This window comes from Podarcis erhardii (assembly GCF_964252035.2).
Source record: "Podarcis erhardii genome assembly, chromosome: 3".
Taxonomy (NCBI): Eukaryota; Metazoa; Chordata; class Lepidosauria; order Squamata; family Lacertidae; genus Podarcis; species Podarcis erhardii.
Window position 1 is genome coordinate 121,766,770 of NC_138507.1, and position 25,639 is coordinate 121,792,408.

The 25,639-nt window shown below is 46.2% G+C and overlaps 1 protein-coding gene across 1 annotated transcript in view; it reads right to left on the reverse strand.

Annotated features, from left to right (window-relative positions):
* Window positions 1-25,639, reverse strand: part of EPHX2 (epoxide hydrolase 2) — a 105,344-nt gene that overhangs the window by 32,166 nt on the left and 47,539 nt on the right. Inside the window, exon 11 of the mRNA XM_081854765.1 lies at window positions 194-279. Coding sequence (XP_081710891.1) covers window positions 194-279 — 86 coding nt within the window. The remainder of the gene's footprint in view (window positions 1-193; window positions 280-25,639) is intronic.

Genomic DNA, 25,639 nt, shown 5'->3' on the forward strand with positions numbered 1-25,639 from the left:
GAAGTGCCATTGGGGACCAAACCCGTGACCTTCTGCTTGCAAGGCTTCCCTGCTGAGCTGTGGCCCTTACCTTCCCAATGCTGACTTATTTTTTTCTCTTAAGTTGTGTGAACGGTGGAGTTTGAGAGGAACCGCTAAATATGTTGATTTCCCTTAGAACTAAAAATGCTGCACAAACGCTAATTCAACTCACCTGACTCGCTCTGGGTAAAAAAGAGCCATGTGCCACACCGTGACACCGCCCCAGTCGTGGCCGATGAAGGTAGCTTGGCCGATGCCCTGAAGGAGAATGGAAAAAGCAGTGAGCTGACGCAGGGTTCGGAAGCTCTCCTTCCCAAAAGCGCAGGGCATGTTTCCTGCGCTGCTGCTCTTCAAGCAGCAATATGCAACTTAACGGAAGGTATAAAACTATAATAATAATAATTTTTTATTTATACCCCATCCATCTGGCTGGGTTTCCCCAGCCACTCTGGGCAGCTTCCAACAAAATATTAAAAACAATACAGCATCAGACATTAAAAACTTCCCTAAACAGGGCCGCCTTCAGTTGTCTTTTAAAAGTAAAATAGTTGCTTATTGCCTTGACATCTGCTGGGAGGACGTTCCACAGGGCGGGTGCCACCACCGAGAAGGCCCTCTGCCTGGTTCCCTGTAACCTCACTTCTTGCAGCGAGGGAACCACCAGAAGGCCCTCGGCGCTGGCCCTCAGTGTCCAGGCTGGATGATGGGGGTGAAGACGCTCCTTCAGGTATACTGGGCTGAGGCCATTTAGGGCTTTCAAGCTCGGCACCAACACTTTGAATTGTGCTCAATGAAGATCTTTCAGGACCGGTGTTGTATGGTCTCGGCGGCCGCCTCCATTCACCAATCTAGTTGCTGCATTCTGGATTAATGCATTCTGGATTAATTGCAGTTTCCAAGTCACCTTCAAAGGTAGCCCCACGTAGAGCACATTGCAGTAGTCCAAGCGGGAGATAACCAGAGCATGCACCACTCTGGCGAGACAGTCCGCGGGCAGGGAGGGTCTCATCCTGCATACCAGATGGAGCTGGTAAATAGCTGCCCTGGACACAGAATTGACCTGCACCTCCATGGACAACTGTGAGTCCAAAATGTCCCCCAGGCTGCACACCTGGTCCTTCAGGGGCACAGTTACTCCATTCAGGACCAGGGAGTCCTCCACACCCACCCAAAACGGTACTTCTGTCTTGTCAGGATTCAACCGCATTCCACTGGCTGCCATCCATCCTCCAACCGCCTCCAGACTCTCACACAGGACCTTCACCGCCTTCACTGGTTTCGATTTAAAAGAGAGCTGCTTTATATATGGACAATTCTCGTTTTGTTTGGGGGTTCCCTGCATACTCTGCTCTGCCCCTTTATGTGATGTTTTGGGGCTACTTCCAGCTTCGGCTCTGTGCAAGCAATCACATGTCATTCGGACGTACTTAATATCAGAACTGCCTGTACTGCGGCAGCACAATTATCTTTTGCGAAAGGAAAGGCTCACGTGTCTTGGGCACAGATTAAAAACAGTTCATCGTCACCTGGTAAAGCTGTTTCTGGACTGCACCACTTCAGGCGGGGAAGTGCGGGCCTGAATCTGCATGGAAAAGCTCCCTTAAACACTTAAATTTAAGCTCTGAGCATAGAACGGGGTGGGTGGATTTATCAGTTTCAGTTTCTCATTTTTCCTGTCTTAAGAGCAGTTCTCCACATTTCCGCACCAGTTTGTGAATGTGTTTTGTTTTTAAGTGAAAGTTCATGCTAATATGTGTCAGCATCGCCCTTGAGCCAGTGTACCAACTGGACTCATGCACTACAGCCCCGACTGGGCTAGGCGAGCTGGGTAGCACTGCCAGAGACCTCCTTTCCCACAGGAACAGGTCACAGTGCTGTGGACTCACAGCTTGGAGCTGAGAGCACCGGATTCACTGTCTCAATTATACAGTCGTTGCGCAGCAGCGTTTTGCAGTCTTGCAGAGTATAAACCACTCGGAGAGCAGCTCTGTAAAGTATCCTCCTTTTATTCTATAACTACAGCTATAATACAAAACTATATACAGAGCTAAATAATCTGAGCATAAATCAATGCTATACTCTGAGTGCCTGCAGCTGCTCTTAGCAGCAATCTTATCTATAAACACGATCTCTTGCACTCTCTCTCCGACACACTGACTGACTCTCTCATTCACACAGAGACTCACTCACTCACTTGACTAATTAAGTAGAGAGCAGTACATTGCTCCTCCTCTCTGTAGAGTCAGCAGAGACCTCAGGAGATTCTCAGGAGATTCTTGGGTATGGGAAGGGTGAAATCTCCTCAATATGCACATCTGGATATGCAGCTTTGCCTGTTGTACAGATTTTTGCAGGGCGTTCCCCCCATTGTATTGCATTATTCCACATTACTTTCACTAATATGCATGTGAATGCACATTATACGCATTTTCGGTACACATTACTTGGGCTGGAGAACTGAATCGCAAAATTCGGAGAAGCGCAAACTTTGCAAGATGGCTTTGTTTCAGTTGTTGTTTAAATTTGTATACAGTGGTACCTCGGGTTAAATACTTAATTCGTTCTGGAGGTCCGTTCTTAACCTGAAACTGTTCTTAACCTGAAGACCACTTTAGCTAATGGGGCCTCCTGCTGCCGCTGCACCATCGGAGCACGATTTCTGCTCTCATCCTGAAGCAAAGTTCTTAACCTGAAGCACTATTTGTGGGTTAGCGGAGTCTGTAACCTGAAGTGTATGTAACCTGAAGCATATGTAACCCGAGGTACCACTGTATACCACCCTATAGCCACAAGTCTCATGGTAGTTCACGTGGGTTATTTCATTAAGTGTGAATTACTTAAGCTCAGCTTTGAATGCAAACTGGATCGCATCTCCCCCCAGTCCCTTGACTGGAATGTTTCTCTTGGACAACTATGTGCCATGATAATGTCTTTTATTTATAGTACAAGGCAGCATTCAGTCCTGTAGCCCCCACCCCCTGCCCCAAAGTTTGTCATGGTACAGTCCAAGAGTCTACCAGCATGTGATGAGCCCTTTTGCTTAGACCAGCCCACTACGGAAGAGAGAAGGGGAGATACACCTAAGGAGTGCTCAGGCCTGTAAAGCATGGCTTCCAGAAAAACTCTGCCCTGGGTTGAGGCTCCAGACCAGTTTGTTTTTTTACACTGGCCCAGAGCCAGGCCAACTCAGAGGGGATGCCTTGCCAAATTATCTTGAAAAGGAGTGGGGCGAGGGGGGGAAAAAAGCTAAACTCCAAATTCCAAGCATCCAAGCCCTCTCTTAACTTGAAAGGGCCATTCTGGCTTTTAAGAGCCATCTGTTTGCTCAAGATACGGCGTCATTCGAGACACAGCTTGCATCCACCAACACTTTTCCTCGCTTATTCCGAAAGCCTGTGGAAAGGAGACTCACTTTGCTTGCTCTTTAAGTCCTAAATTAGCCCTGGCAAGAGGCAAGCTCCTTTGGAGTAGGTTGGCTCAGCCTCAGCGGCTGACCAGGGAGGCCCCCACCGTCCACAAAGGGCTGCGTCTTTCATGGAAACAGCCCTTTCTCCCTCACCCCAGATCTGACCCCAAACAGAGCCTGCCAATACCTGCCTTGCTAATCTACGTTTTTCAAGCCCTCCGGGAGTGGGGTGACTGTGCTTTTCAACATTTTCTTAAACGACCCGGAGTCAGGGTGGTGTCCAAATTTGCTGGTGCTACAAAATCGTTTGGGGCGGTAGAAAGGGATTGCGAGGAGCTCTGAAAGGCTGCCTCTAAACCGGGCAATAAAATGGCAAGTGTGGTTCTGTGTAAGCAAGTGTCAAGTGTTGCAAAGTGGGGCAAAAAAATAAATAAATCTTAACTTCACATGCACATTAATGGAGTCGTAACTGGTAGCAACTCACAAGGAAAGAAACCTTGGGATTGCAGTGAATAACTTTTTGAAGATGTTGGCCCAGGGCTCTTCCTTATTATTCATGTTTTACACTGTTGCATCAATTAAGTGTTTTAAATCTGTTGTTAGCCGCCCTGAGCCTGTTTTTCTGAACCGGGAAGGGTGGGGTATAAATGATTTATTATTATTATTATTATTATTATTATTATTATTATTATTATTATTATTATTATTCCTTGTTCTGATGCTGGCAGTTCCTTCTCTGTACTTAGGTAGTTGCCAAGGTAGCTAATCCAGCATAGAATCAAAGGTGGCTGCTTTATCCTGGGCCAGACTATTTGGCCACCTACCCCAGCATTGTCTATTTCCACCTTCCCTAGCCTGAAGTTCTCCAAAAGCTTGGGATTGCAAATCCCATCAGCCCTGGCAAGCAAGGACAAAGGTCAGGGATGATGAGAGTTGTAGTCCAAGACATGGGGCGGGGGGCGGGGCGGGGGGTAAGCTGGTCTACTCTGAGTGGCAGCCATTCTCCAAAGGCTTGAACAGAGGGAAGCTCCCTCCCAACCGGCAGCCATCTGCTTGCTACTTTTCAAAAAACAAGAGATGCTGAAAGCTGAACCTTCTGCACAAAAAGCATATGGGCTGCCACCAAATCACAGCGCCTCCCTTGAAAAGTTCAAGTCCTGGTTCTCTTCCCATTGCAGCAGCAAGCAACGTTTTAGCAAGCAGACATTTGAATGATGAGATAAACCAGATACGTGATCGGCTTTGCCTTTATAAATGCATGCCTTTGACTGAAGCAAAAAAAAAAAGGGACCCCAGACGGTTAAGTGCAGTCAAAGGCGACTATGGGGTTGCGGTGCTCATCTCGCTTCAAGCCAAGGGAACCACTGTTTGTCCACAGACAGCTTTCCAGATCATGTGGCCAGCATGACTAAACCGCTTCTGGCAAACCAGAGCAGCGCACGGAAACACCGTTTACCTTCCTGCTGGAGCGGTACCTATTTATCTACTTGCATTTTGACGTGCTTTTGAATTGCTAGGTTGGCAGGAGCAGGGACCGAGCAATGGGAGCTCACCCCGTCGCGGGGATTCAAACCGCCAACCTTCTGATCAGCAAGCCCTATGGTCTGTGGTTTAGACCACAGTGTGACCCGTGTCCCAGCTATCATCCTAGATGGCTTTAAAAGAGTGACGGAAACCAGATTGCACGGAAACACCGTTTACCTTCCTGCCGCAGTGGTACCTATTTATCTACTTGCACTGGCGTGCTTTCAAACTGCTAGGTTGGCAGGAGCTGGGATAGAGCAACAGGAGCTCACCCCGTCGCAGGGATTCGAACTGCTGACCTTCCTACTGGCAAGCCCAAGAGGCTCAGTGGTTTAGACCACAGCGCCACCCGCATCCCTTACCTTTGTCTGAAGCATCAGGGAGTGTGAGCATGTGTTCCTTATAAGTTAAGGAACCACATTAATCCAACCTGCGCTGGATTAGCAACTGATAGTTCGAAAGGGGGGGAAACGCCTAGGTGCCTGACACCCTGCATCCTTTGGGCCCCGGGGAGCTTGAGATACAACTCTGCACAAGGACACACACACACACAACCCTTCACACATGCACGTCAGCTGTAGGATAGGCGTCCAGTGCACCCCCCAGCAAAGAACAACGGAAGGAGCAAAGGGTCCCCTGTTCTGTCATTCCAGCAGCTTCTATCAGCCTGCTTTGGGTTCTCGGCCTCTCCCTGCGAGCCAAGGTGGGAAGGGCTTCTGCCTCATCAGCAGCCGCTGTCCCAGCCTGGCGTGGCAAATTCCGTTTGATTGAGCAGGCTCTTTTGCTCAGCCTCCTGCATGAGCTGCACAGGCAGCCGGCTAATGAGATGGCAGCGGCTTCTGCTGCAGCAGCAGAAAAAGGAAGGAAAATCAAGGATTGTTGGGGGAAGCAGCAGCAGCAGCACGGAGGTCTGGCCTGGAAGATGGAGGGTTTGCGCAACAACAGGCCAGGAACAAGGGCAACCGTAGTAATAATCACAGGAGCAATGCCTTAAAGTACCGTATTTTTCGCTCCATAGGGCGCACCGGACCATAGGGCGCACCTAGTTTTCTTTTGGGGGGGGGGAATAAAGAAAAAAAAAACTCCCGCCAGGCTCCGAAGGCTTGCGGATAGCTGCCCGAAGCCCGGGGTGTGCAGCGCTGCGCTCCCTGGGCTTCGGGCTACAGGCTGCTATCCGCAAGCCTTGGGAGCCCGGTGGGCACTCCCACCGCGCTCCGAAGGCTTGCGGATAGCTTCCTGAAGCCCGGTTTAGTTCCATAGGATGCACACACATTTCCCCTTCATTTTTGGAGGGGGGGAAATGCGTCCTATAGAGCGAAAAATGCGGTACTTGGCACTGTAGGGGAGGATATTAACAGACAGGATTGTAAATTGTTTTTATATGCAACAACGGCAGCTAGAATATTATTGGCACAAAAATGGAAACAAGAAGAATTGCCGACATAGGGACCCAAATTTGCAATTATTATTTTTAAAATAAAGGTGGCCGGGGAACAGCAGCCCCCCAGATCTACAAAACCTCAGCTAGCAAGCAGACTGATAGTCTGCAACGGTGGGGCTGACCCTGTGAAGAACAGTGGAAACTCAAATACCGTTTTTTAAAGGAATGTAAGAGACAATCTCCTTCTGGCATTTTGGTTTCAAAAACCTTTCATGAGGCTTCATACGCTGCCATCGCCGCAGCAGCTGAAAGGCAGTGTTAATTGGATTTCTCATGGGCTTCTGTAGTGTCACAGAAAAGGCTGAAATCTAAGCTCTCTTATCAGTCCGGGATCCTCTGCACAGTGGCATAGTCTCTGCATCAATTATGTGACCATTTCTCCATTTCAGACTCTGGCAGGCAAAAAACACCACTCACACACCCAACACACACACACACACACACACACACACACACACACACACAGAGGACCGTTTTTCTGCCACACGCCCCCCGCCATCTCCAGAGTCATGGATCTAAAGAATATTCAGATGGATGGAAAATTAACAAATTGCACAAAGCCAAGTTCAGAGAATATGGAGCCAGTCAGGGCAGCCAACACTGATTCTCTCCCCAGCGCAGAAGCTGCTGCACATTCAAAGCTCTGCTTTCCCCATCACAAGAACAGAACAACAGCCCTGTTGGATCAAGGCAGTGGTCCATCTAGTCTAAACATCCTGTCCCGAGAATGGCCAGCCACATGCCTGTGGGAAATCTGCGAACAGGACGATAGCATGCTCCCATCCCGTGGCTTCCAAAAACTGGAGCCCTAAATGGCCTCGGTTCAGTATACCTGAAGGAGCGGTTGCACCTCCATCGTTCTGCCCAGACACTGAGGTCTAGCGCCGAGGGCCTTCTGGTGGTTCCCTCCCTGTGAGAAGTGAGGTTACAGGGAACCAGGCAGAGGGCCTTCTCGGTAGTGGCACCTGCCCTGTGGAATGCCCTCCCACCAGGTGTCAAGGAAATAAACAACTATCCGACTTTTAAAAGACAGCCCTGTTTAGGGAAGTTTTTAATGTGTGACATTTTGATGTATTTTTAATCTTTGTTGGAAGCTGCCCAGAGTGGCTGGGGAAACCCAGTCAGATAGGCGGGGTACAAATAATAAATTATTGTTGTTGTTGGGACATATTCAGAGGCATTAGTGGAAGAGATGAGCCCCATGAAATCTGGCTTACAACGCATAGGAAGATAGTCATTCCTCGGCTTACAGAAGCTTCAGGTTGCATTTTTTCGAGTTATGGACCCGCCGAAACCCGGAAGGAACAGAACGGGTTACTTCCGGGTTTCGTGGGCCGCACATGCGCAGAAGCGCTAAATCGCACTTTGCGCATGAGCGCCAAATCACAATCCGCGCGTGTGCAGACACACCACTGCAGGTTGCGAACGCTGCGGGTTGCGAACATGCATCCCACACGGGTCACGTTCGCAACCCGAGCGTCCCCTGTACAGCGAAAGGCTATGCCTTCTGTTGCACAGAGTCAGCCAAAGGGTTATGTAAGAATGCAGACAGAACTTGCTGAATCAGGCCAGTGGCCCATGTATTCCAGAATCCTGTTCTCACAGTGGCCAACCAGGTTCCCTTGAAATAAGAATTTCAATTGGCGAGCCAGCCAGCCAGTTACCAACACGTGCAAGGAATGTTTCCGTTTGAAGGGCAATGGTTTAAAGGCAACAGGCACACCAAGCAGGGTTCATAAATTTATTTCGGGATCCCCTCTCTGCTCATGGATTATCTTATAACACCCTCAATGGGAAATCTGCGAGTAGGACCTGAGCACAACATTCTCCCCTCCTGCCGTTTCTAGTTGGTGACTCCAGGACATAGCCTGAACCTCTAATTTGAGGTTATTTTATGCTTCATTTAAATAACAGTAATAAACGCATGCAAATTCCCTGAAGAATCCATGTGTGTGCAAAGCTCTCCTCCACTCGCCCCAGGTAGGGCCCTACTGTTATAAACAGAGGTCTCTGCATCTGGGCAACACTCCAAACTGGGATTGCAGGAAGGAAGAACAAAGGTTTTGATGTTTGATGCTGTGTTTTTATTATGTTGGAAGCTGCCCAGAGTGACTGGGGCAAAACAGTCGGATGGGCAGGGCATGAATAAAATTATGATGATGGCTATTAAGCTGGTCCAAGAAACTATCTGAAGAGAAGAATGTTTTTAGCATGTGTTTTGTACTCTCATATAATATTTTTTATGTTGCGGACCACTCTGAGATTTGCAGATCAAGGGTGGCACACAAATATAAATAAATAACTAAATCAGTAAAATAAACAAGAATGCAAGTGGCGTTCTGGTTGCGATAGTTCTTGCTCTTGCAGCCACGGCTCCGAACCCCCAGAGATGCATCACACAATATTAATTAAAAGCCACAAATGCATTTGCAAACAGCTGAGAGCTGCTCAGAAAAGGAGAGGGATTTGCTCTCCCAGCTCAGGGAGTTGAACAAACAAGCCACATTAATTAGCGGGCTAATTATTAGAAGACTAAAGAAAGATTTTTCTTATCTAATGTGTGCTATCTCAGGAAGCAAAGCAAGGGGAAACTCTTTCGACTGTCGTTTAGCTTAATGGACGACCTCAAACTCGGCTTGGTGGGGGCAGAACCCACATATCCAAATATTTTTTTAGCATCGTGCATCTCACAGGATGGACAGATTAAAATAAAGGAGGAGTTTACCAGGAGTGCATTGTTCTAGATTACTCCCCTCCCGGGATCAAAGTCACGGGTCTTAACTTTCCTCCGTAATTATTTCCGGGCAGCAGATGGCGCGAGGGACGGCGCGAGGGACGTTTAATCAGCAAGCAAATTAAGCAAGCACCTCCCCGCAAGCAGGTCGCTCATGCCGATTTTCATAGTTAGCGCTTATGGAGTACTTACATGTTCAAAGCCCTGCCCTGGAAAGTTAATTAAATCTAAAGCTGGCTCCTGCCAGAGAGATTTTGCTTGACGGAGGAGGCAAGCGGGTTAGCAAAGATAAGGAAAGAAAGTTTGAGGGAAATGTTGGTCCTCTTTGTGTAGCGGGGAGCGCAGCACACCAGCATAAAGACGGGACACTTCCTGTAGCGCATGCCAGAGCATGCAGGAGTCTCGAGAGTGGGGCAGCTATGGTCGGATAGAGCATGCTGAAGGAGAGTCTGACCAAACACCAGGAAGAACTTTCTGACGGTAAAGGATGTTCAGCAATGCAATGGACTGCCTTGGAAGGTGCTGGACTCTCCTTCATTCAGAGGGTTTTCAGCAGAGGTTAGAAGGCCATCTGGTACGCAGGCTGAGACCCTCCCTGCCCGCAGACTGTCTCGCCAGAGTGGTGCATGCTCTGGTTATCTCCCGCTTGGACTACTGCAATGCGCTCTATGTGGGGCTACCTTTGAAGGTGACCCGGAAATTGCAATTAATCCAGAATGCGGCAGCTAGAGTGGGGACTGGGAGCGGCCGCCGAGACCACATAACACCGGTCTTGAAAGACCTACATTGGCTCCCAGTACATTTCTGAGCACAATTCAAAGTGTTGCTGCTGACCTTTAAAGCCCTAAACAGCCTCAGTCCTGTATACCTAAAGGAGTGTCTCCACCCCCATCGTCCACCCCACTGAGGTCCAGCGCCGAGGGCCTTCTGGCGGTTTCCTCGCTGCGAGAAGTGAGGTTACAGGGAACCAGGCAGAGGGCCTTCTCGGTGGTGGCACCCGCCCTGTGGCACACGCTACTATTTTTACTATTTTACACAACTATTTTACTTTTAAAAGACAACTGAAGGCGGCCCTGTTTAGGGAAGATTTTAATGTTTGATGCTGTATTGTTTTTAATATTTGGTTGGAAGTTGCCCAGAGTGGCTGGGGAAACCACCCTGTACATTACCTTTCAGGTAATGTAACTTTCGGGTTGTGAACGCGAAAAACCTGGAAGTGTATACTTCCGGGTTTTGCTGCGCACATGCGCAAAAGCAATTCCTCATGTTGCAGACTTTTCGGGGTATGTACGGACCCCTGGAATGAATTAAGTTTGTATCCAGAGGGTCCACTGTATGCAAATTAAAAGTGAAATGGGGGGGGGGAGGAAACGAAGAGCCCTGCTGAATCAGCCAATGGCCCACCTAGTCCAGCATCCTGTTCTCACAGTGGCTAATAATAATAATAATAATAATGATAATAATAATAATTTATTACTTATACCCCACCCATCTGGCTGGATTTCCCCAGCCACTCTTGGCGGCTTCCAACGAAGATTAAAAATACAATAAAACACCAGACATTAAAAACTTCCCTAAACAGGGCTGCCTTCAGATGTCTTCTAAAAGTCAGATAGTTGTTTATTTCCTTGACATCTGATGGGAGGGTGTTCCACAGTGTGGGCGCCACCACCGAGAAGGCCCTCTGCCTGGTTCCCTGTAGCTTAGCTTCTCGCAGTGAGGGAACTGCCAGAAGGCCCTTGGAGCTGGACCTCTGTGTCCGGGCTGAACGATGGGGGTGGAGATGCTCCTTCAGGTGTACTGGACCAAGGACATTTAGGGCTTTAAAGGTCAGCACCAACACTTTGAATTGTGCTCGGAAATGTAACCAGATGCCCCAAAGGGAAACCCACAAGCAGGATTCGAACACAAGAGCAACTCTCCCCTCCTAGGTTTTCTAGCAACTGGTATTCAGAAGCATTGCTGCCTTTTCCTGCGGAGAAAAATGTAGCCAAAGAAACTGCCCCCACCTCCTGTTTCCTTTTACACAACACAAGCAATAATGATCAGAGACCTGAAGGCTTGTAAAATCATCTCCTCCCTCAACTTTCCAGGATGCTTCCTCACGGCTCAAAGCTTGGCATTTCACGGAGAGGGCAAAAAGCAATTTAAAGTTGGTCTAGGCTTTTCAGGGCTGCCTGGGTCTGTGCTTTAGGCCTTCAGGAAAGCAATGAAGCACTGTTTTTTTTTTCTCCTGCAAACCATGAACCATCCTTAGGAAAGCAGGCAGCCCAGCCCAGCACCGAAAGAGAGCATATTATGCAGCTATTGATTGGGCAAACAAAGACCATCAGAATTGGGGTCAGGGGGCCGAGAACAAAAGCGCCTCGGCAATTTTATTCCTGTTTGCCGCGGAGGAAATTCAAATAACCTCAGCAAAGCCAGCGAGGGAGTTTGGGGTGGGCGACAGGAGTTGGGCCGCAGCTGTTTCCAAAGGTGCAGAAAATAACAGAGCAGGAAGGAAACTAGAACTCTCTTGAAAACCTTAAGAAGGATACCTTGGTACCTTGCCTCTCAAACTTAATATGTTTGGAGACACTCCCTGCCCGCGGACTGTCTCCCCAGAGTGGTGAATGCTCTGGTTATCTCCCGCTTGGACTACTGCAATGCGCTCTACGTGGGGCTACCTTTGAAGGTGACCCGGAAACTACAACTAATCCAGAATGCGGCAGCTAGACTGGTGACTGGGAGCGGCCGCCGAGACCACATAACACCGGTTTTGAAAGACCTACATTGGCTACCAGTACAATTCAAAGTGTTGGTACTGACTTTTAAAGCCCTAAACGGCCTCCTTCCAGTATACCTGAAGGAGCGTCTCCACCCCCATCGTTCTGCCCAGACACTGAGGTCCAGCGCTGAGGGACTTCTGGCGATTCCCTCACTGCGAGAAGCCAAGTTACAGGGAACAAGGCAGAGGGCCTTCTTGGTAGTGGCACCCACCCTGTGGAAAACCCTCCCACCAGATGTCAAAGAGAACAACAACTACCAGACGTTTAGAAGACATCTGAAGGCAGCCCTGTTTAGGGAAGCTTTTAATGTTTGATGTATTATGGTATTTTTATATTTTGTTGGAAGTTGCCCAGAGTGGCTGGGGAAGCCCAGCCAGATTGGCAGGGTATAAATAATAAATTATTATTATTATTATTATTATTATTATTATTATTAAACTCCCAAAACCATTTGAAAACCAAGGCGCGGCTTCCGATTGGCTGCAGGAGCTTCCTGCACTCAAGCGGAAGCCGCGTTGGACGTTCGGCTTCCGAAAAACGTTCGCAAACCGGAACACGTTACTTCTGGGTTTGTGGTGTTCGGGAGCCGATTTGTTCGGCAACTAAGCTGTTCGGGAACCAAGGTTCTGCTGTGTTGACAAGCTTGAATGTGTGTGCTGAGGATGTCGACCAAGATGGTCAAGGGTCTGGAAGCCAAGCCTTGTGTGCAGCCTGGAGAAGATGAGGCAGAGAGGTGAGACCATGGTCATCTTCAAACCAAGGGATTCAAATGGCAAGGAGGGAGATTCTGATTAAACTTTAGGAAGAACTTCCCGACGGCAAGAGCTGTTCGACACTGGAAATGGACTCCCTAAGGAAGTTGTGGACTCTCCTTCCTTGGAGGTTTTCAAGCAGAGGTTGGCTGGCCATCTGCCATGGATGCTTCAGTTAGATTCCAGCACTGCAAGGGGTTGGACTACAGGACCCTTGCGGTCCCTTCCAACTCTACGATTCTATGAGTTAGCAGGCTTGATTTCCAGGCTTCTTGCCTCCCTCTGCTCACTGCTTTCACACCAAATTCCTCTGCCCAGGCACCCAGAGTTCGCCCACAGCAGCAGAGGAACAGCCCAGAGAGTGCATGCATGAGTGGGCAAGCTCCTATCTTCTCTGGACCTGAGTGAAGAGGTGCAAAAGAAGCAGCAGCAGCGTTTGGACTTGATATCCTGCCTTTCACTCCCCTAAGGAGTCTCAAAGTGGCTCACAATCTCCTTTCCCTTCCTCCCTCACAACAAACACTCTGTGAGCTGAGAGGGGCTGAGAGACTTCAGAGAAGTGTGACTGGCCCAAGGTCACCCAGCAGCTGCATGTGGAGGAGCGGGGAAGCGAACCCGGTACACCAGATTACTGCTCTTAACCACTACACCACACTGGCTGTCCCCCTCCCTTGGCCTGTGCTCTTGGCGGGGGCCAAACACCATCCGCTAGATACGCTCCTGGTGGCCAATCAAATGCCTCTACAGTGGACGCTTGGGTTGCAAACGGGATCCGTGTGGGATGCACGTTCACAACCCGCAGCGTTCGCAACCCACGTCTGGGCACACACGGGTTGCAATTCAGCGCTTCTACGCATGCGCGACCACTGAAACCCAGAAGTAACCCGTTCCAGTACTTCCGGGTTTCGGCAGTCCATAACCTGAAAAAACGCAACGTGAAGCATCTGTAACCTGAGGTACGACTGTATTGGCAAACAGGACCCAAGCACAAGAGCCTTTTCCCCACTTACGATTTCCAGGAACTGGCATTCAGAGGCATCATTGCGTCCAGCTGCGTAGGCAGAGAAGACATCATGGCTAGCAGCCAGAGATAGCCCTCTCCTGCTATTATTACTTATTAAATTTATATACTGCTCTTCTTCAAGAGCCCACAGGGCGGCTTACAACACCAGTGTAGGTTAGTGCCCCTCGCTGCTTCCTGTGGCAGTGAGTTCCATAGTTTAATTGTGTGCTGCGTGAAGAAACGTTTCCTTTTATCTACCCTGGGTCTTCCAACACTCCGTTTCAATGGATGTCCAATGGCAGGAGGGAACCACAATGGGAAAAGGAAAGTCGCTCTCCACAAAGCCACACACAAGAGCAGCGACATCGCGGGATCGCTAGCAGTATGGGAGCGCGGTGAAGTTGCTGCCTGACTTCTCCGAGCTGTACGGGGTTTTTGAGGGGCAACGCAAAGGCATTGCGACCCCAAAACCTCAAGGGGGGCCCCCTTGAGGGAAGCGCAGCCAGCAGCGTTGGACAGGCCCCGAAGCTCCGCTGGGTTTTTTCTACTTTTTGGGGAAGACTCAGGAGCGATGGGACCGAGAAACGCACTCCGGTAAGCTCTGCGGACCCCGTGCAGTAATGCCTCTAGCTCCCGCTGATGTATGCGACAAATCTCCGTAATTTTAAGAACAGTCGCCCTTGGCTTGGAGTAAATGTTGGAGCACCAAAACTGAAAATAGAGACCAAGGAGCGATGGATGTCGATAGATTAAGCTAAGGAGCCCGAGCTGTTTTTCGGACTTAAGATGGCGCTGGGACTATAATCGGAGGAGTGAAACAAAGAAACTTTTACCCACCCGCTGTAGAATCTGGAAGGGAAAGTCCCTGCCGGGGAGCTTGGCGGGGCAAAAGTAACTAAACAGAAAAGTAATTAATCGGGAGGAAACTTTAGAGACTTTGTATCACTTTGGTTATCTTACGGGAATACTATTTTACGGGAGAACTTGAGGAGGGTACGGAAGGAATACTGAGAAAACTACGGAAGCCTTGACTAGAAGCGGAAGGGAAAGAAAGGCAGGAGGGGAAATGGAGAGAGTTGTTTAGAATATTGACTGCGACGGCGCCGAAGGGCGAATTCGTCCCCCCCCCCCCGTATTTCACGGAGGCGTAAAATTTAGCCTTGTGCTTTCGTCCCCCCCCCAAAAAAAAAATTTCTTTCCGGTTTTCTAGCCTCCTTCATAACCTACCTTCTCCACAATTTACCAACGGAACCCTCAAGTAAAAACCCGCGACATATGACATACCAGCATTTATCCCCGCTTACCTCTGCTTGGCAGCAACCTCATCGGAACTGAGATACTTTGATCTTTCCATCAAAGATTTATCTACATTTTTGGGGCTACTTGGGCCGCGGAAGCCGCTGCTTTCCTCTGGCGTGGAACTGAGCGCGGAGCACCTCCCGGGAGAAGCAGGAAAACTGTATCTATTGTTTTCGGGAGAAAAGCCGCAGGGGCCAGAGACTGCGGTCCCAGAATTAGACTCTTTGAGGGGGGTCCTTTGATTTCTTCTTGGACAGAGAGCTGCTTTCCAGTCCCTTTTTTCTTTTTCTGAACTTGGTGGATACTGGCTTGGTGGATACTGCCCTTCTCTTCTGAACTCAGTGGATGCCTTTTGCCGACCTGAACGTTCTGAGTCTCTAGCTCCGGTCTGGATCGCCAGTAAAGACTGCTTTGGATCCCGCCCCCCCCCTTGTGGTGGAATATTTAAGCTCTACAGAGAGACCTTGAAGCCACTCCGGATTGTCCTTGCCCGGTTCCTTTTTCCCTGCTTCCCTCTCTCCCTTCCCTCCCCCCATTTGCTTGTCCCTTACTACTCACCCCCATCGCTTTTACCCGCTGTGTACTCTCCCTGCCCCTCCTCTCTCCTCCCTTTTTTTGACTTCTTTTTTATTCCTTCCCCCCCTCCTTCTTTCCTTTCCTCTCTTTTCTCTCTCTCTTCTTTTTGGCTCTTTTCCCATCTATCTCTTCCTCAACACCCAAGTGTAACACCGCAAGCCGATGGTGAATGAGGGTAGTTTACTACCACATTTCTAAATTGTTACTAACTTTGCGACTTCGTATGTTTACCATCGAATAGCAGACGAACGACAGCTGGCTGAGCTAGGTCAGAATCTATAACGTAGAAATACTGATACGCTGACTCTTGCCATTGTCCGACCAGGGTGTTCTTTGCTGAGATAACTAAAATTATTTGAGATTGTACGCCCCCAAGGGGAGAGCTATAAGAAATCTTAATCTGTTCATAATTAGGAATAAGGGGGTGAGGGAAGGGTTGAAGTGGGCTAATGGCGGGAAAGGACGGAAAGAAGTCAGTTGGAACACCAATAGAGAGGAAAACCTCAAAACAAGAGGAAATTAGAGATTTAGATGTATTATGGCTGAAAATAAAAGAGGAATTTAAGCAGAACGAAATTCATATGGAAAAAAAGCTAGGAGAGATGCAGATCTCTATTGATAAAAAAACAGAGGGTGTGGTGGGAGAATTGTCAAACAAGATAAAGGAATTAACAACACGATCTAAGTCTTTAGAAGACTCAAATAGAAAACTACAGAGAGAGATGAGAGACCAGAAAAGAGAAGTTGAGAAGATAAAGGAGAATTTTGGAGAACTGAGTAAGAGTCAAGACCAAGTTCTAGACAATCTAGCTCTGATGGAAATGAAACAAAAGCAGCTAAATTTAAAATTTAGAGGAGTAAGGGAAGAGGCAGACGAAGACATTAAAGGAAAAATGATTAAAGAACTGGCGAGGTGGTTAGCTATGAAAGAAGAGGAAGTTGTACAAACAATAGAAAATGTCTTCAGAATAAAAATGAGACCTAAACAAAATAGACTGAAAAAGGTCCCAGGAGATTGTTTAATGATCTTCAAATTGATAGAGATGAGAAATATAATCTTGAGAGAAAGTTACCAGAAGAAATTGGTAATTGATGGAAGACCAATCATCATTTTCAAAGAAATACCAATCAGACTCCTTCGTAAGAGAGAGGGCTACAAACAAATAGTCAACACGTTAAATAAAAATGGCATACAACACAGATGGGAATTCCCAGAAGGGATTTTCTTTTTCTATAAAGGGAAAAGATTCAAGATAACCGAAAGTCAGGAAGTTAACAAATTTTTACGCAGATATGAAAAAGATCTTGGAGGGGTGGGGGAGAGGTATGAGGGGAGGAACGGAGAGAGGGAAGAGAGGGGTGGTATGGGGGGATGGAGGGGAGGGTGGGAGGGGGGGAGGGGGGCAGGTGGTGGGGGGGAGGAGGAGGAGGAGGAAGAAGTGGGGGAGGGGGGGTGGGAGCGGAAGAAGAAGAGACAGAGGGCAAACCCACCCGAATCTAAATCGGTAAACTACTGACTTTTCGGTAGACAAAAGAGATAATGAACTTAAAAATTTTAACATGGAATGTAAACGGTTTGAATAAAAAAACTAAAAGGAATAAATTTGTACATGTGTTGAGAAAGAAAAAATTGGATGTTATCTGTATACAAGAGACCCATGTAGCCAAAAAACACAAGCATGTTTTGGCAAACAAAAATTTAGGAACGGAATTTATAAATTCCGCGGAGGAAAAAAAAAAAGGAGTAGTAACGTATGTCAATGAAAAATGGGAACCCAAATTGATTTACAAAGACGAAGAGGGAAGAGTATTGGGGGTACAAATCAGCTTCCAGGGGGAAAAGATCAATGTGGTAAATATCTATGCCCCAAATTCGAACAGGCCTGAGTTTTTTAAGAAATTAGAACAAGTATTATTAAAATTAGAGAATAACAAGACGATACTACTGGGCGATTTCAATGCAGTACCAACACCAGAAATTGATAGACAAACAGAAAAGAAAAAACGAAACCAAGGAAAGTTACCAAAATCATTCCAAGATCTGGAAGAAAATATGGATCTAATAGATATATGGAGGCATAAACATCCAACAGAAAAGCAGTTCACCTTCTTCTCAGACGTACATAAAAGTTGGGGCCGAATAGATCAAATCTGGATCTCGAGGAAGCTTACCTTAAGAGCCATAAAATGTGAAATCCACCCGAGAACCCTCTCTGACCATAACTCAATAACAATGGAAATAAAAGGTGTAACGCAGGGGGGTTTTAGATGGAGGCTGAACGAATATTTATTGGATAGCGATGAAGTCACCGAAAAAGCCAAAGCCACCCTAAAGGAATATTTTGATTTAAACCTCAACTCAGATACAAATATAGAAACGGTATGGGATGCCAGCAAGGCGGTTATAAGAGGTTTTTTCATCCAGCAAAACAACTACAGGAAGAAAATCAGACAGCAAAAGAAGGAAGAAATTCTCAGACAGCTAAAGGAGTACGAGAAAAAATTAACAGAAGACCCGAAAGATGAACAAAGTATACAAACAATAAAAATACTACAAACGCAATATTCAATATTAACAAACCAAGAATTAGAATGGAAAATTAAGTTAATGAGACAAAGGTTTTTCGAATCGGCAAATAAAACGGGTAAATTTTTAGCGTGGCAACTAAGAAAAAGACAAAAACAAAGCGTTATAAATAAAATAATGGTAGAGGATGAATTGATAGTAGACCCAAAAAGAATACAAAAAAACTTTCTTAAATTCTATGAGGAATTATATAAAAAAGGAAAAGAAGACCCAATGCAAATAGAAAGATATTTAGAAAAATGTGAAGGAAGGATGGTGACGGATGAAGAAAGACTCCAATTAAACAAACCCATAAATTTAGAAGAGGTTCAGAACGCGATAAAAAAAATGAAGTTGGGAAAGGCGCCGGGACCGGATGGCTTATCGGCTAAGTATTACAAAGTTTTAGGAAACCAACTGTCATCAGCGCTCTGTGACACCATGAATAATATCTTAAGAGGAGGGAAAATACCTGAGTCTTGGAGGGAGGCTTTTATTACCTTAATTCCCAAGTCAGAAACAGACAAATTGAACATCAAAAATTACAGGCCAATATCTCTACTAAATAATGATTATAAAATATTTGCTGACATCATGGCAAATAGATTGAAAAAGTGCTTAGTAAATTTGATTCACAAGGACCAGGCGGGTTTTTTACCAAATAGGTATCTGAAAGACAATGTGAGACATGTGGTTAACATAGTTGAGTATTTGGAGATGAATAATGATAAACCGGCGATTCTTATGTTTATAGACGCGGAAAAGGCGTTTGATAACGTCTCCTGGTTGTTCCTAATGAAATCCATCGAAAGGGTGGGGATAGAGGGCGAGTTTATGAAGGGAATACAGGCAATATACTCAGCCCAATCTGCCAAACTGATAATAAATAGCAACCTAACAAATACATTCAAAATCGAGAAAGGGACAAGGCAGGGTTGCCCTCTCTCTCCGCTCTTATTCATCATGGTCTTAGAAGTATTGGCAAACAAAATAAGATCAACGCCGGAGATACAAGGGATTAGGATAGGACTAAAGGAGTACAAATTGAAAGCCTACGCGGATGACCTGATGCTATCCCTGGAAGAACCGCATGGAAGCATTAGTAAAGCGCTGAAGACACTAGAGGAATACGGTAAACTATCCAGTTTCAAACTGAATAAACAAAAAACAAAAATGCTGGCAAAGAATTTGGAATATGAGGAAAAAGAAAAATTAGAGAGTCAATGCGGAATTAAGGTGGCAAAAAAAATAAAATATCTAGGAATATGGCTCACATCAAAAAATATAAATCTAATTTAAGATAATTATTCGCCAGTGTGGAAAGAAATTTAAAAGACCTGGATGTTTGGAATAGAGCCAACCTCTCTTGGTTGGGCAGGATGGAAGCAATAAAAATGAATATACTCCCCAAGATGCTGTTTCTGTTTCAAAATATTCCAGTTATTAGAGGGTCCAAAATATTCAAAGATTGGCAGAAGGTCCTTTCGAGATTCATCTGGCAGGGAAGAAGGCCAAGGATCAGATTTAAATTACTTACGGATCGGAAGGAGAGAGGTGGTCTCGCAGTCCCCAACTTAAAGCTGTATTATGAAGCGGCCTGCCTCTGTTGGGTCAAGGATTGGATAACCCTGGAAAATACCGACTTACTGGATTTAGAAGGGGCGGACAACAGGTTTGGATGGCATGCCTACCTATGGTCAAACAAAGAGAAGATCCACAAAGGATTCTCGAGTCACATTATTAGGGGCCCTTTGTACGAAGTTTGGGAAAAAAACAAAAAATTATTAGAAAAGAAAACCCCCTGGTGGCTGTCCCCAACAGATATCTTAATAATTAAAAAAACAAATATGGAAGAGAAAAGATTGACATATGAAGAGTTATTGGTAAGATCCCAAGACAGCTGGAAACTAAGACCATACGAGGAGTTGAAGGGAAAACTGACGAGTTGGTTACAGTACCACCAAGTTAATGCAATATGGACAGAGGACAAGAAAATAGGAATGAACGAAAAGAAGTCCAAATTCCAGATTGAAATAATCGAAAGTAAATCTAAGCTATTATCCAAAATGTATAATATATTATTGGAATGGGATACAAAAGACGGAAGGAAGTTATGGTTAAGTGGGCGATAGATCTGGGGCATAACATAGAGTATGAGAAATGGTCAAAATTGTGGAATGAGGGAATAAAATTAACGGTGAGTGCTGCTATCAGGGAAAACCTAGAGAAGATGGTATATAGATGGTACCTAACACCAGAAAAACTTAGCAGGATGTATAAGACTGGTAATAAGGCTTGCTGGAAATGCAAAACAAAAGAAGGTAATTTTATACATATGTGGTGGGGATGTGAGGAAATGAAAAAATTTTGGAACCAGATATATAGTGAGTTAAAAAAAATACTTAGATACACATTCCCCCAAAAACCAGAAGCCTTTTTATTAGGAATCATCGGAGAGGAAATTAGGAAGGAAGATAAAACTCTATTTCAATACTCAACTGCAGCAGCCAGAATACTAGTCGCTCAAAATTGGAAAAACACAAATATACCCACGGTGAAGGAATGGCAAACAAAATTATATGATTTTATTGAATTGGCAAAAATGACGCAAAGAATTAGAAATCAAAAAAATGCAAAGTTAAAGGACGATTGGAATAAATTTTTGGTCTATATTGAAGATAAATTAGGAAACTTACCAACTATAGCAGGTCAGTTATAAAACTTCCGGTGCATAAACCATCTACTAATACCAGCTGTTAAAACCAAACTATCAAAAGTAGAAATCCGAAATCAGCAGGGAAGGAAGTCAGATTCTTTTTATGTATTAGTTTTTCTTTTTTCTTTTTTCTTTTTTCGTTTGCTTTTTTCTTCTTTGGATGTGGTTTTTTTCTCTTCACTTTTAAGTGCCTTTTTTCTTTCTGAATTTTTCTGTTAAGATACTTAGTGAGTAGTTGCATTTGTGTTTTTCTTCTCAAATGCATTTGCTTCGCTTTTTCTTGTATTTTGTGTTTGAATGAGTGTGACAAATGAAACTCAATAAAAAATTTTATATATAAAAAAAAAAGAGCAGCGACATCGCTCTGCGGCAGATCAAGGTCGCTGCATGAATTAAACATTTAAAGCACCAGCGTACGTTCCTTCGCTTTCACTAATTCTGTTAATGCTGCTTTCTCCCCTGCTACCCCGCACTGCTTTATCTAATGTCATTCCAAAGTCCTTGCTCCACCAAATGCTGAACTTTCACTCCTGCAAACAAATTATTCAGGCCGCAGCCATGCCAGCAAATCTCGCTCTTCTGAGGGCACCGAACAGTTACTGACCTTAGAAAGGAGGTGTGCAAACAGATGACAGCGGGCGTTTCCCGTAGCAGGGGAGAAAATCTGTCAACACCGCAAACCAGAGTCCCTGTAGTGACTACAGCTAATTTTTCAGCAGGGGAAGGAAAAGTATAAATCTAGATAAAATTGTGGGGGTATGTGATTTCATTCTGATGAAGGTGGCAACATGCAGGTGCTGAGCAAAACCTACACGTAGATGCAGGCACCAAATATGTCGTAAGTTGCCAGGTGGCATAAGCTGCATGGGCATTGGTACCAAATGGGCCTGAGAAACAGACTTCTTTTGGTTCTGTTGAATTTTACTGCCCTTATCTTTACTATATTGTATTCCTATAGTGTTTTATTCAATCTGTGTTGCTTTACTGAGTTGCATTTTTCTACTATAGTAAATTGCCTCCTGCCAACCTAGCAGTTCGAAGGCACGTCAAAGTGCAAGTAGATAAATAGGTACCGCTCCGGCGGGAAGGTAAACGGTGTTTCTGTGCGCTGCACTGGTTCGCCAGAAGCGACTTAGTCATGCTGGACACATGACCCTGAAGCTGTACGCTGGTTCCCTCGGCCAATAAAGCAAGATGAGCACCGCAAACCCAGAGTCGGACACGACTGGACTTAACAGTCAGGGGTCCCTTTACCTTTACCATAGTAAATTGCCTTGGAATTAATTTATTTTTTAATGAAAAGCATTATAAAAAATATTTAATAAATACAGTGGAACCTTGGTTCCCGAACTCAATCCATTCTTGAAGTCCGTTTCACTTCCAAAATGTTTGCAAACCAAGGTGCGGCTTCTGATTGGCCCCGGAAAGAATGCCAACAGCCGAAACGGACATTTGGCTTTCAAAAAACGTTCGCAAACTGGAACACTCACTTCTGGGTTTGCGATGTGCGGAAGCTGATTTGTTCGGGAGCCAAGCCGTTCGGGAAGCAAGGTACCACTGTAGAATTAAATTTAAAAGACATAAGATGATAAAAATCATCCTAACTTGTTGCTTGAATGTCAACTAATCTGGAGTACTCTTTGCCATATTTGCCCCCCACTCCACCTTTGAAAATGAGGGACGCAGGTGGCGCTGTGGGTTAAACCATAGAGCCTAGGACATGCCGATCAGAAGGTTGGTGGTTCAGATCCCCACGACGGGGTGAGCTCCCATTGCTCGGTCCCTGCTCCTGCCAACCTAGCGGTTCGAAAGCACGTCAAAGTGCAAGTAGATAAATAGGTACCCCTCCGGCGGGAAGGTAAACGGCGTTTCCGTGTGCTGCTCTGGTTTCCCAGAAGTGGCCTTGTCATGTGGCCACATGATCCCTCAGCCAATAAAGCGAGATGAGCGTTGCAACCCCAGAGTCGGTCACGACTGGACCTAATGGTTGGGGTCCCTTTATCTTACCTTTACCACCTTTGAAAGCAGGGGCAGTGGGTGCAAGTTTCTCAGCAGAAGACCTCAAATACTGGGAAGTGTCCTCTGAGAACAACTCAGCAACTAAAAGGCACAAAACTAATAGCTTATTTGACCCACCAGTTCTTTAAGAGAACTATAGTGAACCCCTGTAGGAAAGTGCAGAGAGGATATCTTTATTTATTACTATTTTGGAAAAATGGAATTCTTTGGTAGAACAGCGTGTCCAAAAAATAAAACCTGTCCTAAATCTTCTGCAAGATATCCGCAGGAAAAAGCAAAACCTGCCTAGGTCAACAATTCAGCTTAACACCCCCACCAACACTTCAAACACTCTCTCTCAAGATATACGCACCTACCTCATTTTAATAAATCCTGAATTGATTCCTTCCTTCCAACAGGGCCAGCAATCAGAACTACAATCCTAATTATATTGTCAAAACAGATTAATGTCTCCAAAGAGGTTAAAAGGAGGAATCATCATTTAACTTCGGAGGCGGGGGTTCGGGTGACCTCTCTCTGTGTTCGAGACCTGGCCGTTTATCAAAAGCAAAAAACCAAAAGGGAAGCCGTTTTATCCAGGAAGGTCAGAGAAGCAGGATTGGCATATTTCAACCAAAACAATGTGCAATAATTAATCTGCTTCGTCGGCAAAAATGCACCAGGACAAAGCCCTGGATGAAATCTACAACTGGTTCGATCATCGTGCTCCATTACGTAGACATTACTCAAGAACGTTATAAGAGATATATATATATATAAAAGAAGTCGTATTTTCATGAAGGGAATGCAGCTTAAGCATCAGCAGCTTAAGCACTGAAGCAGCATATCTCAAAAATAAAAACACAACCAGATTTAAATGGCATGGAAAAATCACTCCAGAGAGAGCTCATCAGGTTGAAAAGGAGCCTGAGGCTTCGATCTAGAATTTCAGCAATTTCTAGGTGGCCTGCACAGAATGGAATATGGCAGGATCTCCAAGGATGCACCATATTTTTCGCTCTATAAGACGCAGCAGACCATAAGACGCACCTAGTTTTTGGAGGAGGAAAACAAGAAAAAAAATATTCTGAATCTCAGAAGCCAGAACAGCAAGAGGGATCGCTGCGCAGTGAAAGCAGCAATCCCTCTTGCTGTTCTGGCTTCTGTGATAGCTGCGCAGCCTGCATTCGCTCCATAAGACGCACACACATTTCCCCTTACTTTTTAGGAGGGAAAAAGTGAGTCTTATAGAGCAAAAAATACGGTATTTTACGGGGAGCTGGCACCAGGCCTGTTGGCAGGCCAACTCTGCGTTACAAAGATGCCTGCAAACGTAACATTTAGGCTGGCAGCGTCGACCCTGCCAGGTGGGAATCCCTTGCAGACAACTGCAGTGCCTGGAGACAGGCTGTCAGGTCGTGCATCCACAACAGTGACCAGAGGAGGAATGACCGCTGGGAGGAGCGCAGAGAGAAGAAATGTCATGGCGCATCTGCACTGGCACAACCGGATGCCTTCATCTGCCCCGGCTGCAGCAAAACATGTCTCTCCCTTATTCGGTCTCTACAGCCACACCAGGCGCTGCAACCAGCGTTCGAAACTCCCATTGTTCTAGGCGCATTTTGTGACAAGGAATTTCATTAGCGCAAGCAGTTTATGAGCTCTGGGAGCAGTACTGCCCCAAAGATTTCAGATCGAAACTGCAGAGTGGAAGGAAAGGTGTGCCGTTTTCTGCCTCCCCACTTCCAGCCGCTCTCTGAAGACTCAAGAAAAGACCCTCTTAAGAATATTAGGGGGCGGGCGGGTAGGGGGAGCATGGCTTTGTTTTTTGCAGACTTCAGTTGAAGACTAGACCATACAAGAAATGAATATTTTCAGCTGCAGTTCATTCATTTTCAGCTTTCTATTCTTGTTATAAAAAAGTGTGCCTTAACAATAATAATAATAATAATAATTTATTATTTATACCCCACCCATCTGGCTGAGTTTCCCCAGCTACTCTGGGCAGCTCCCAATCGAGTGTTAAAACAATACAGCATTAAATATTAAAAACTTCCCTAAACAGGGCTGTCTTCAGGTGTCTTTTAAAGATGGGATAGCTGCTTATTTCCTTCACATCTAAAGGGAGGGCGTTCCACAGGGTGGGCGCCACCGCCGACAAGGCCCTCTGCCTGGTTCCCTATAACCTCACTTCTCGCAATGAGGGAACCGCCAGAAGGCGCTCAGCGCTGGATCTCAGTGTCTGGGCAGAACGATGGGGGTGGAGATGCTCCTTCAGGTATACAGGACTGAGCCCGTTTAGGGCTTTAAAGGTCAGCACCAACCCTTTGAATTGTGCTCAGAAATGTACTGGAAGCCAATGCAGATCTCTCAGGACCGGTGTTATGTGGTCCTAGCAGCTGCTCCCAGTCACCAGTCTAGCTGCCACATTCTGGATTAGTTGTAGTTTCCGGGACACCTTCAAAGGTAGCCCCACGTAGAGTGCATTGCATTAGTCCAAGCGGGAGATAACCAGAGCATGCACCACTATGGCGAGGTAGTCCGTGGCCAGATAGGGTCTCAGCCTGCGTCCCAGATGGAGCTGGTAAACAGCTGCCCTGCCCACAGAATTGACCTCTGCCTCCATGGACAGCTGTGAGTCCAAAATGACCCCCAGGCTGCACACCTAGTCCTTCAGGGGCACAGTTACCCCATTCAGGACAAGGGAGTCCTCCACACCCACCCAAAACAGTACTTCTGTCTTGTCAGGATTCAACCGCATTCCATTGGCTGCCATCCATCCTCCAACCGCCTCCAGACACTCACACAGGACCTTCACCGCCTTCACTGGTTCCG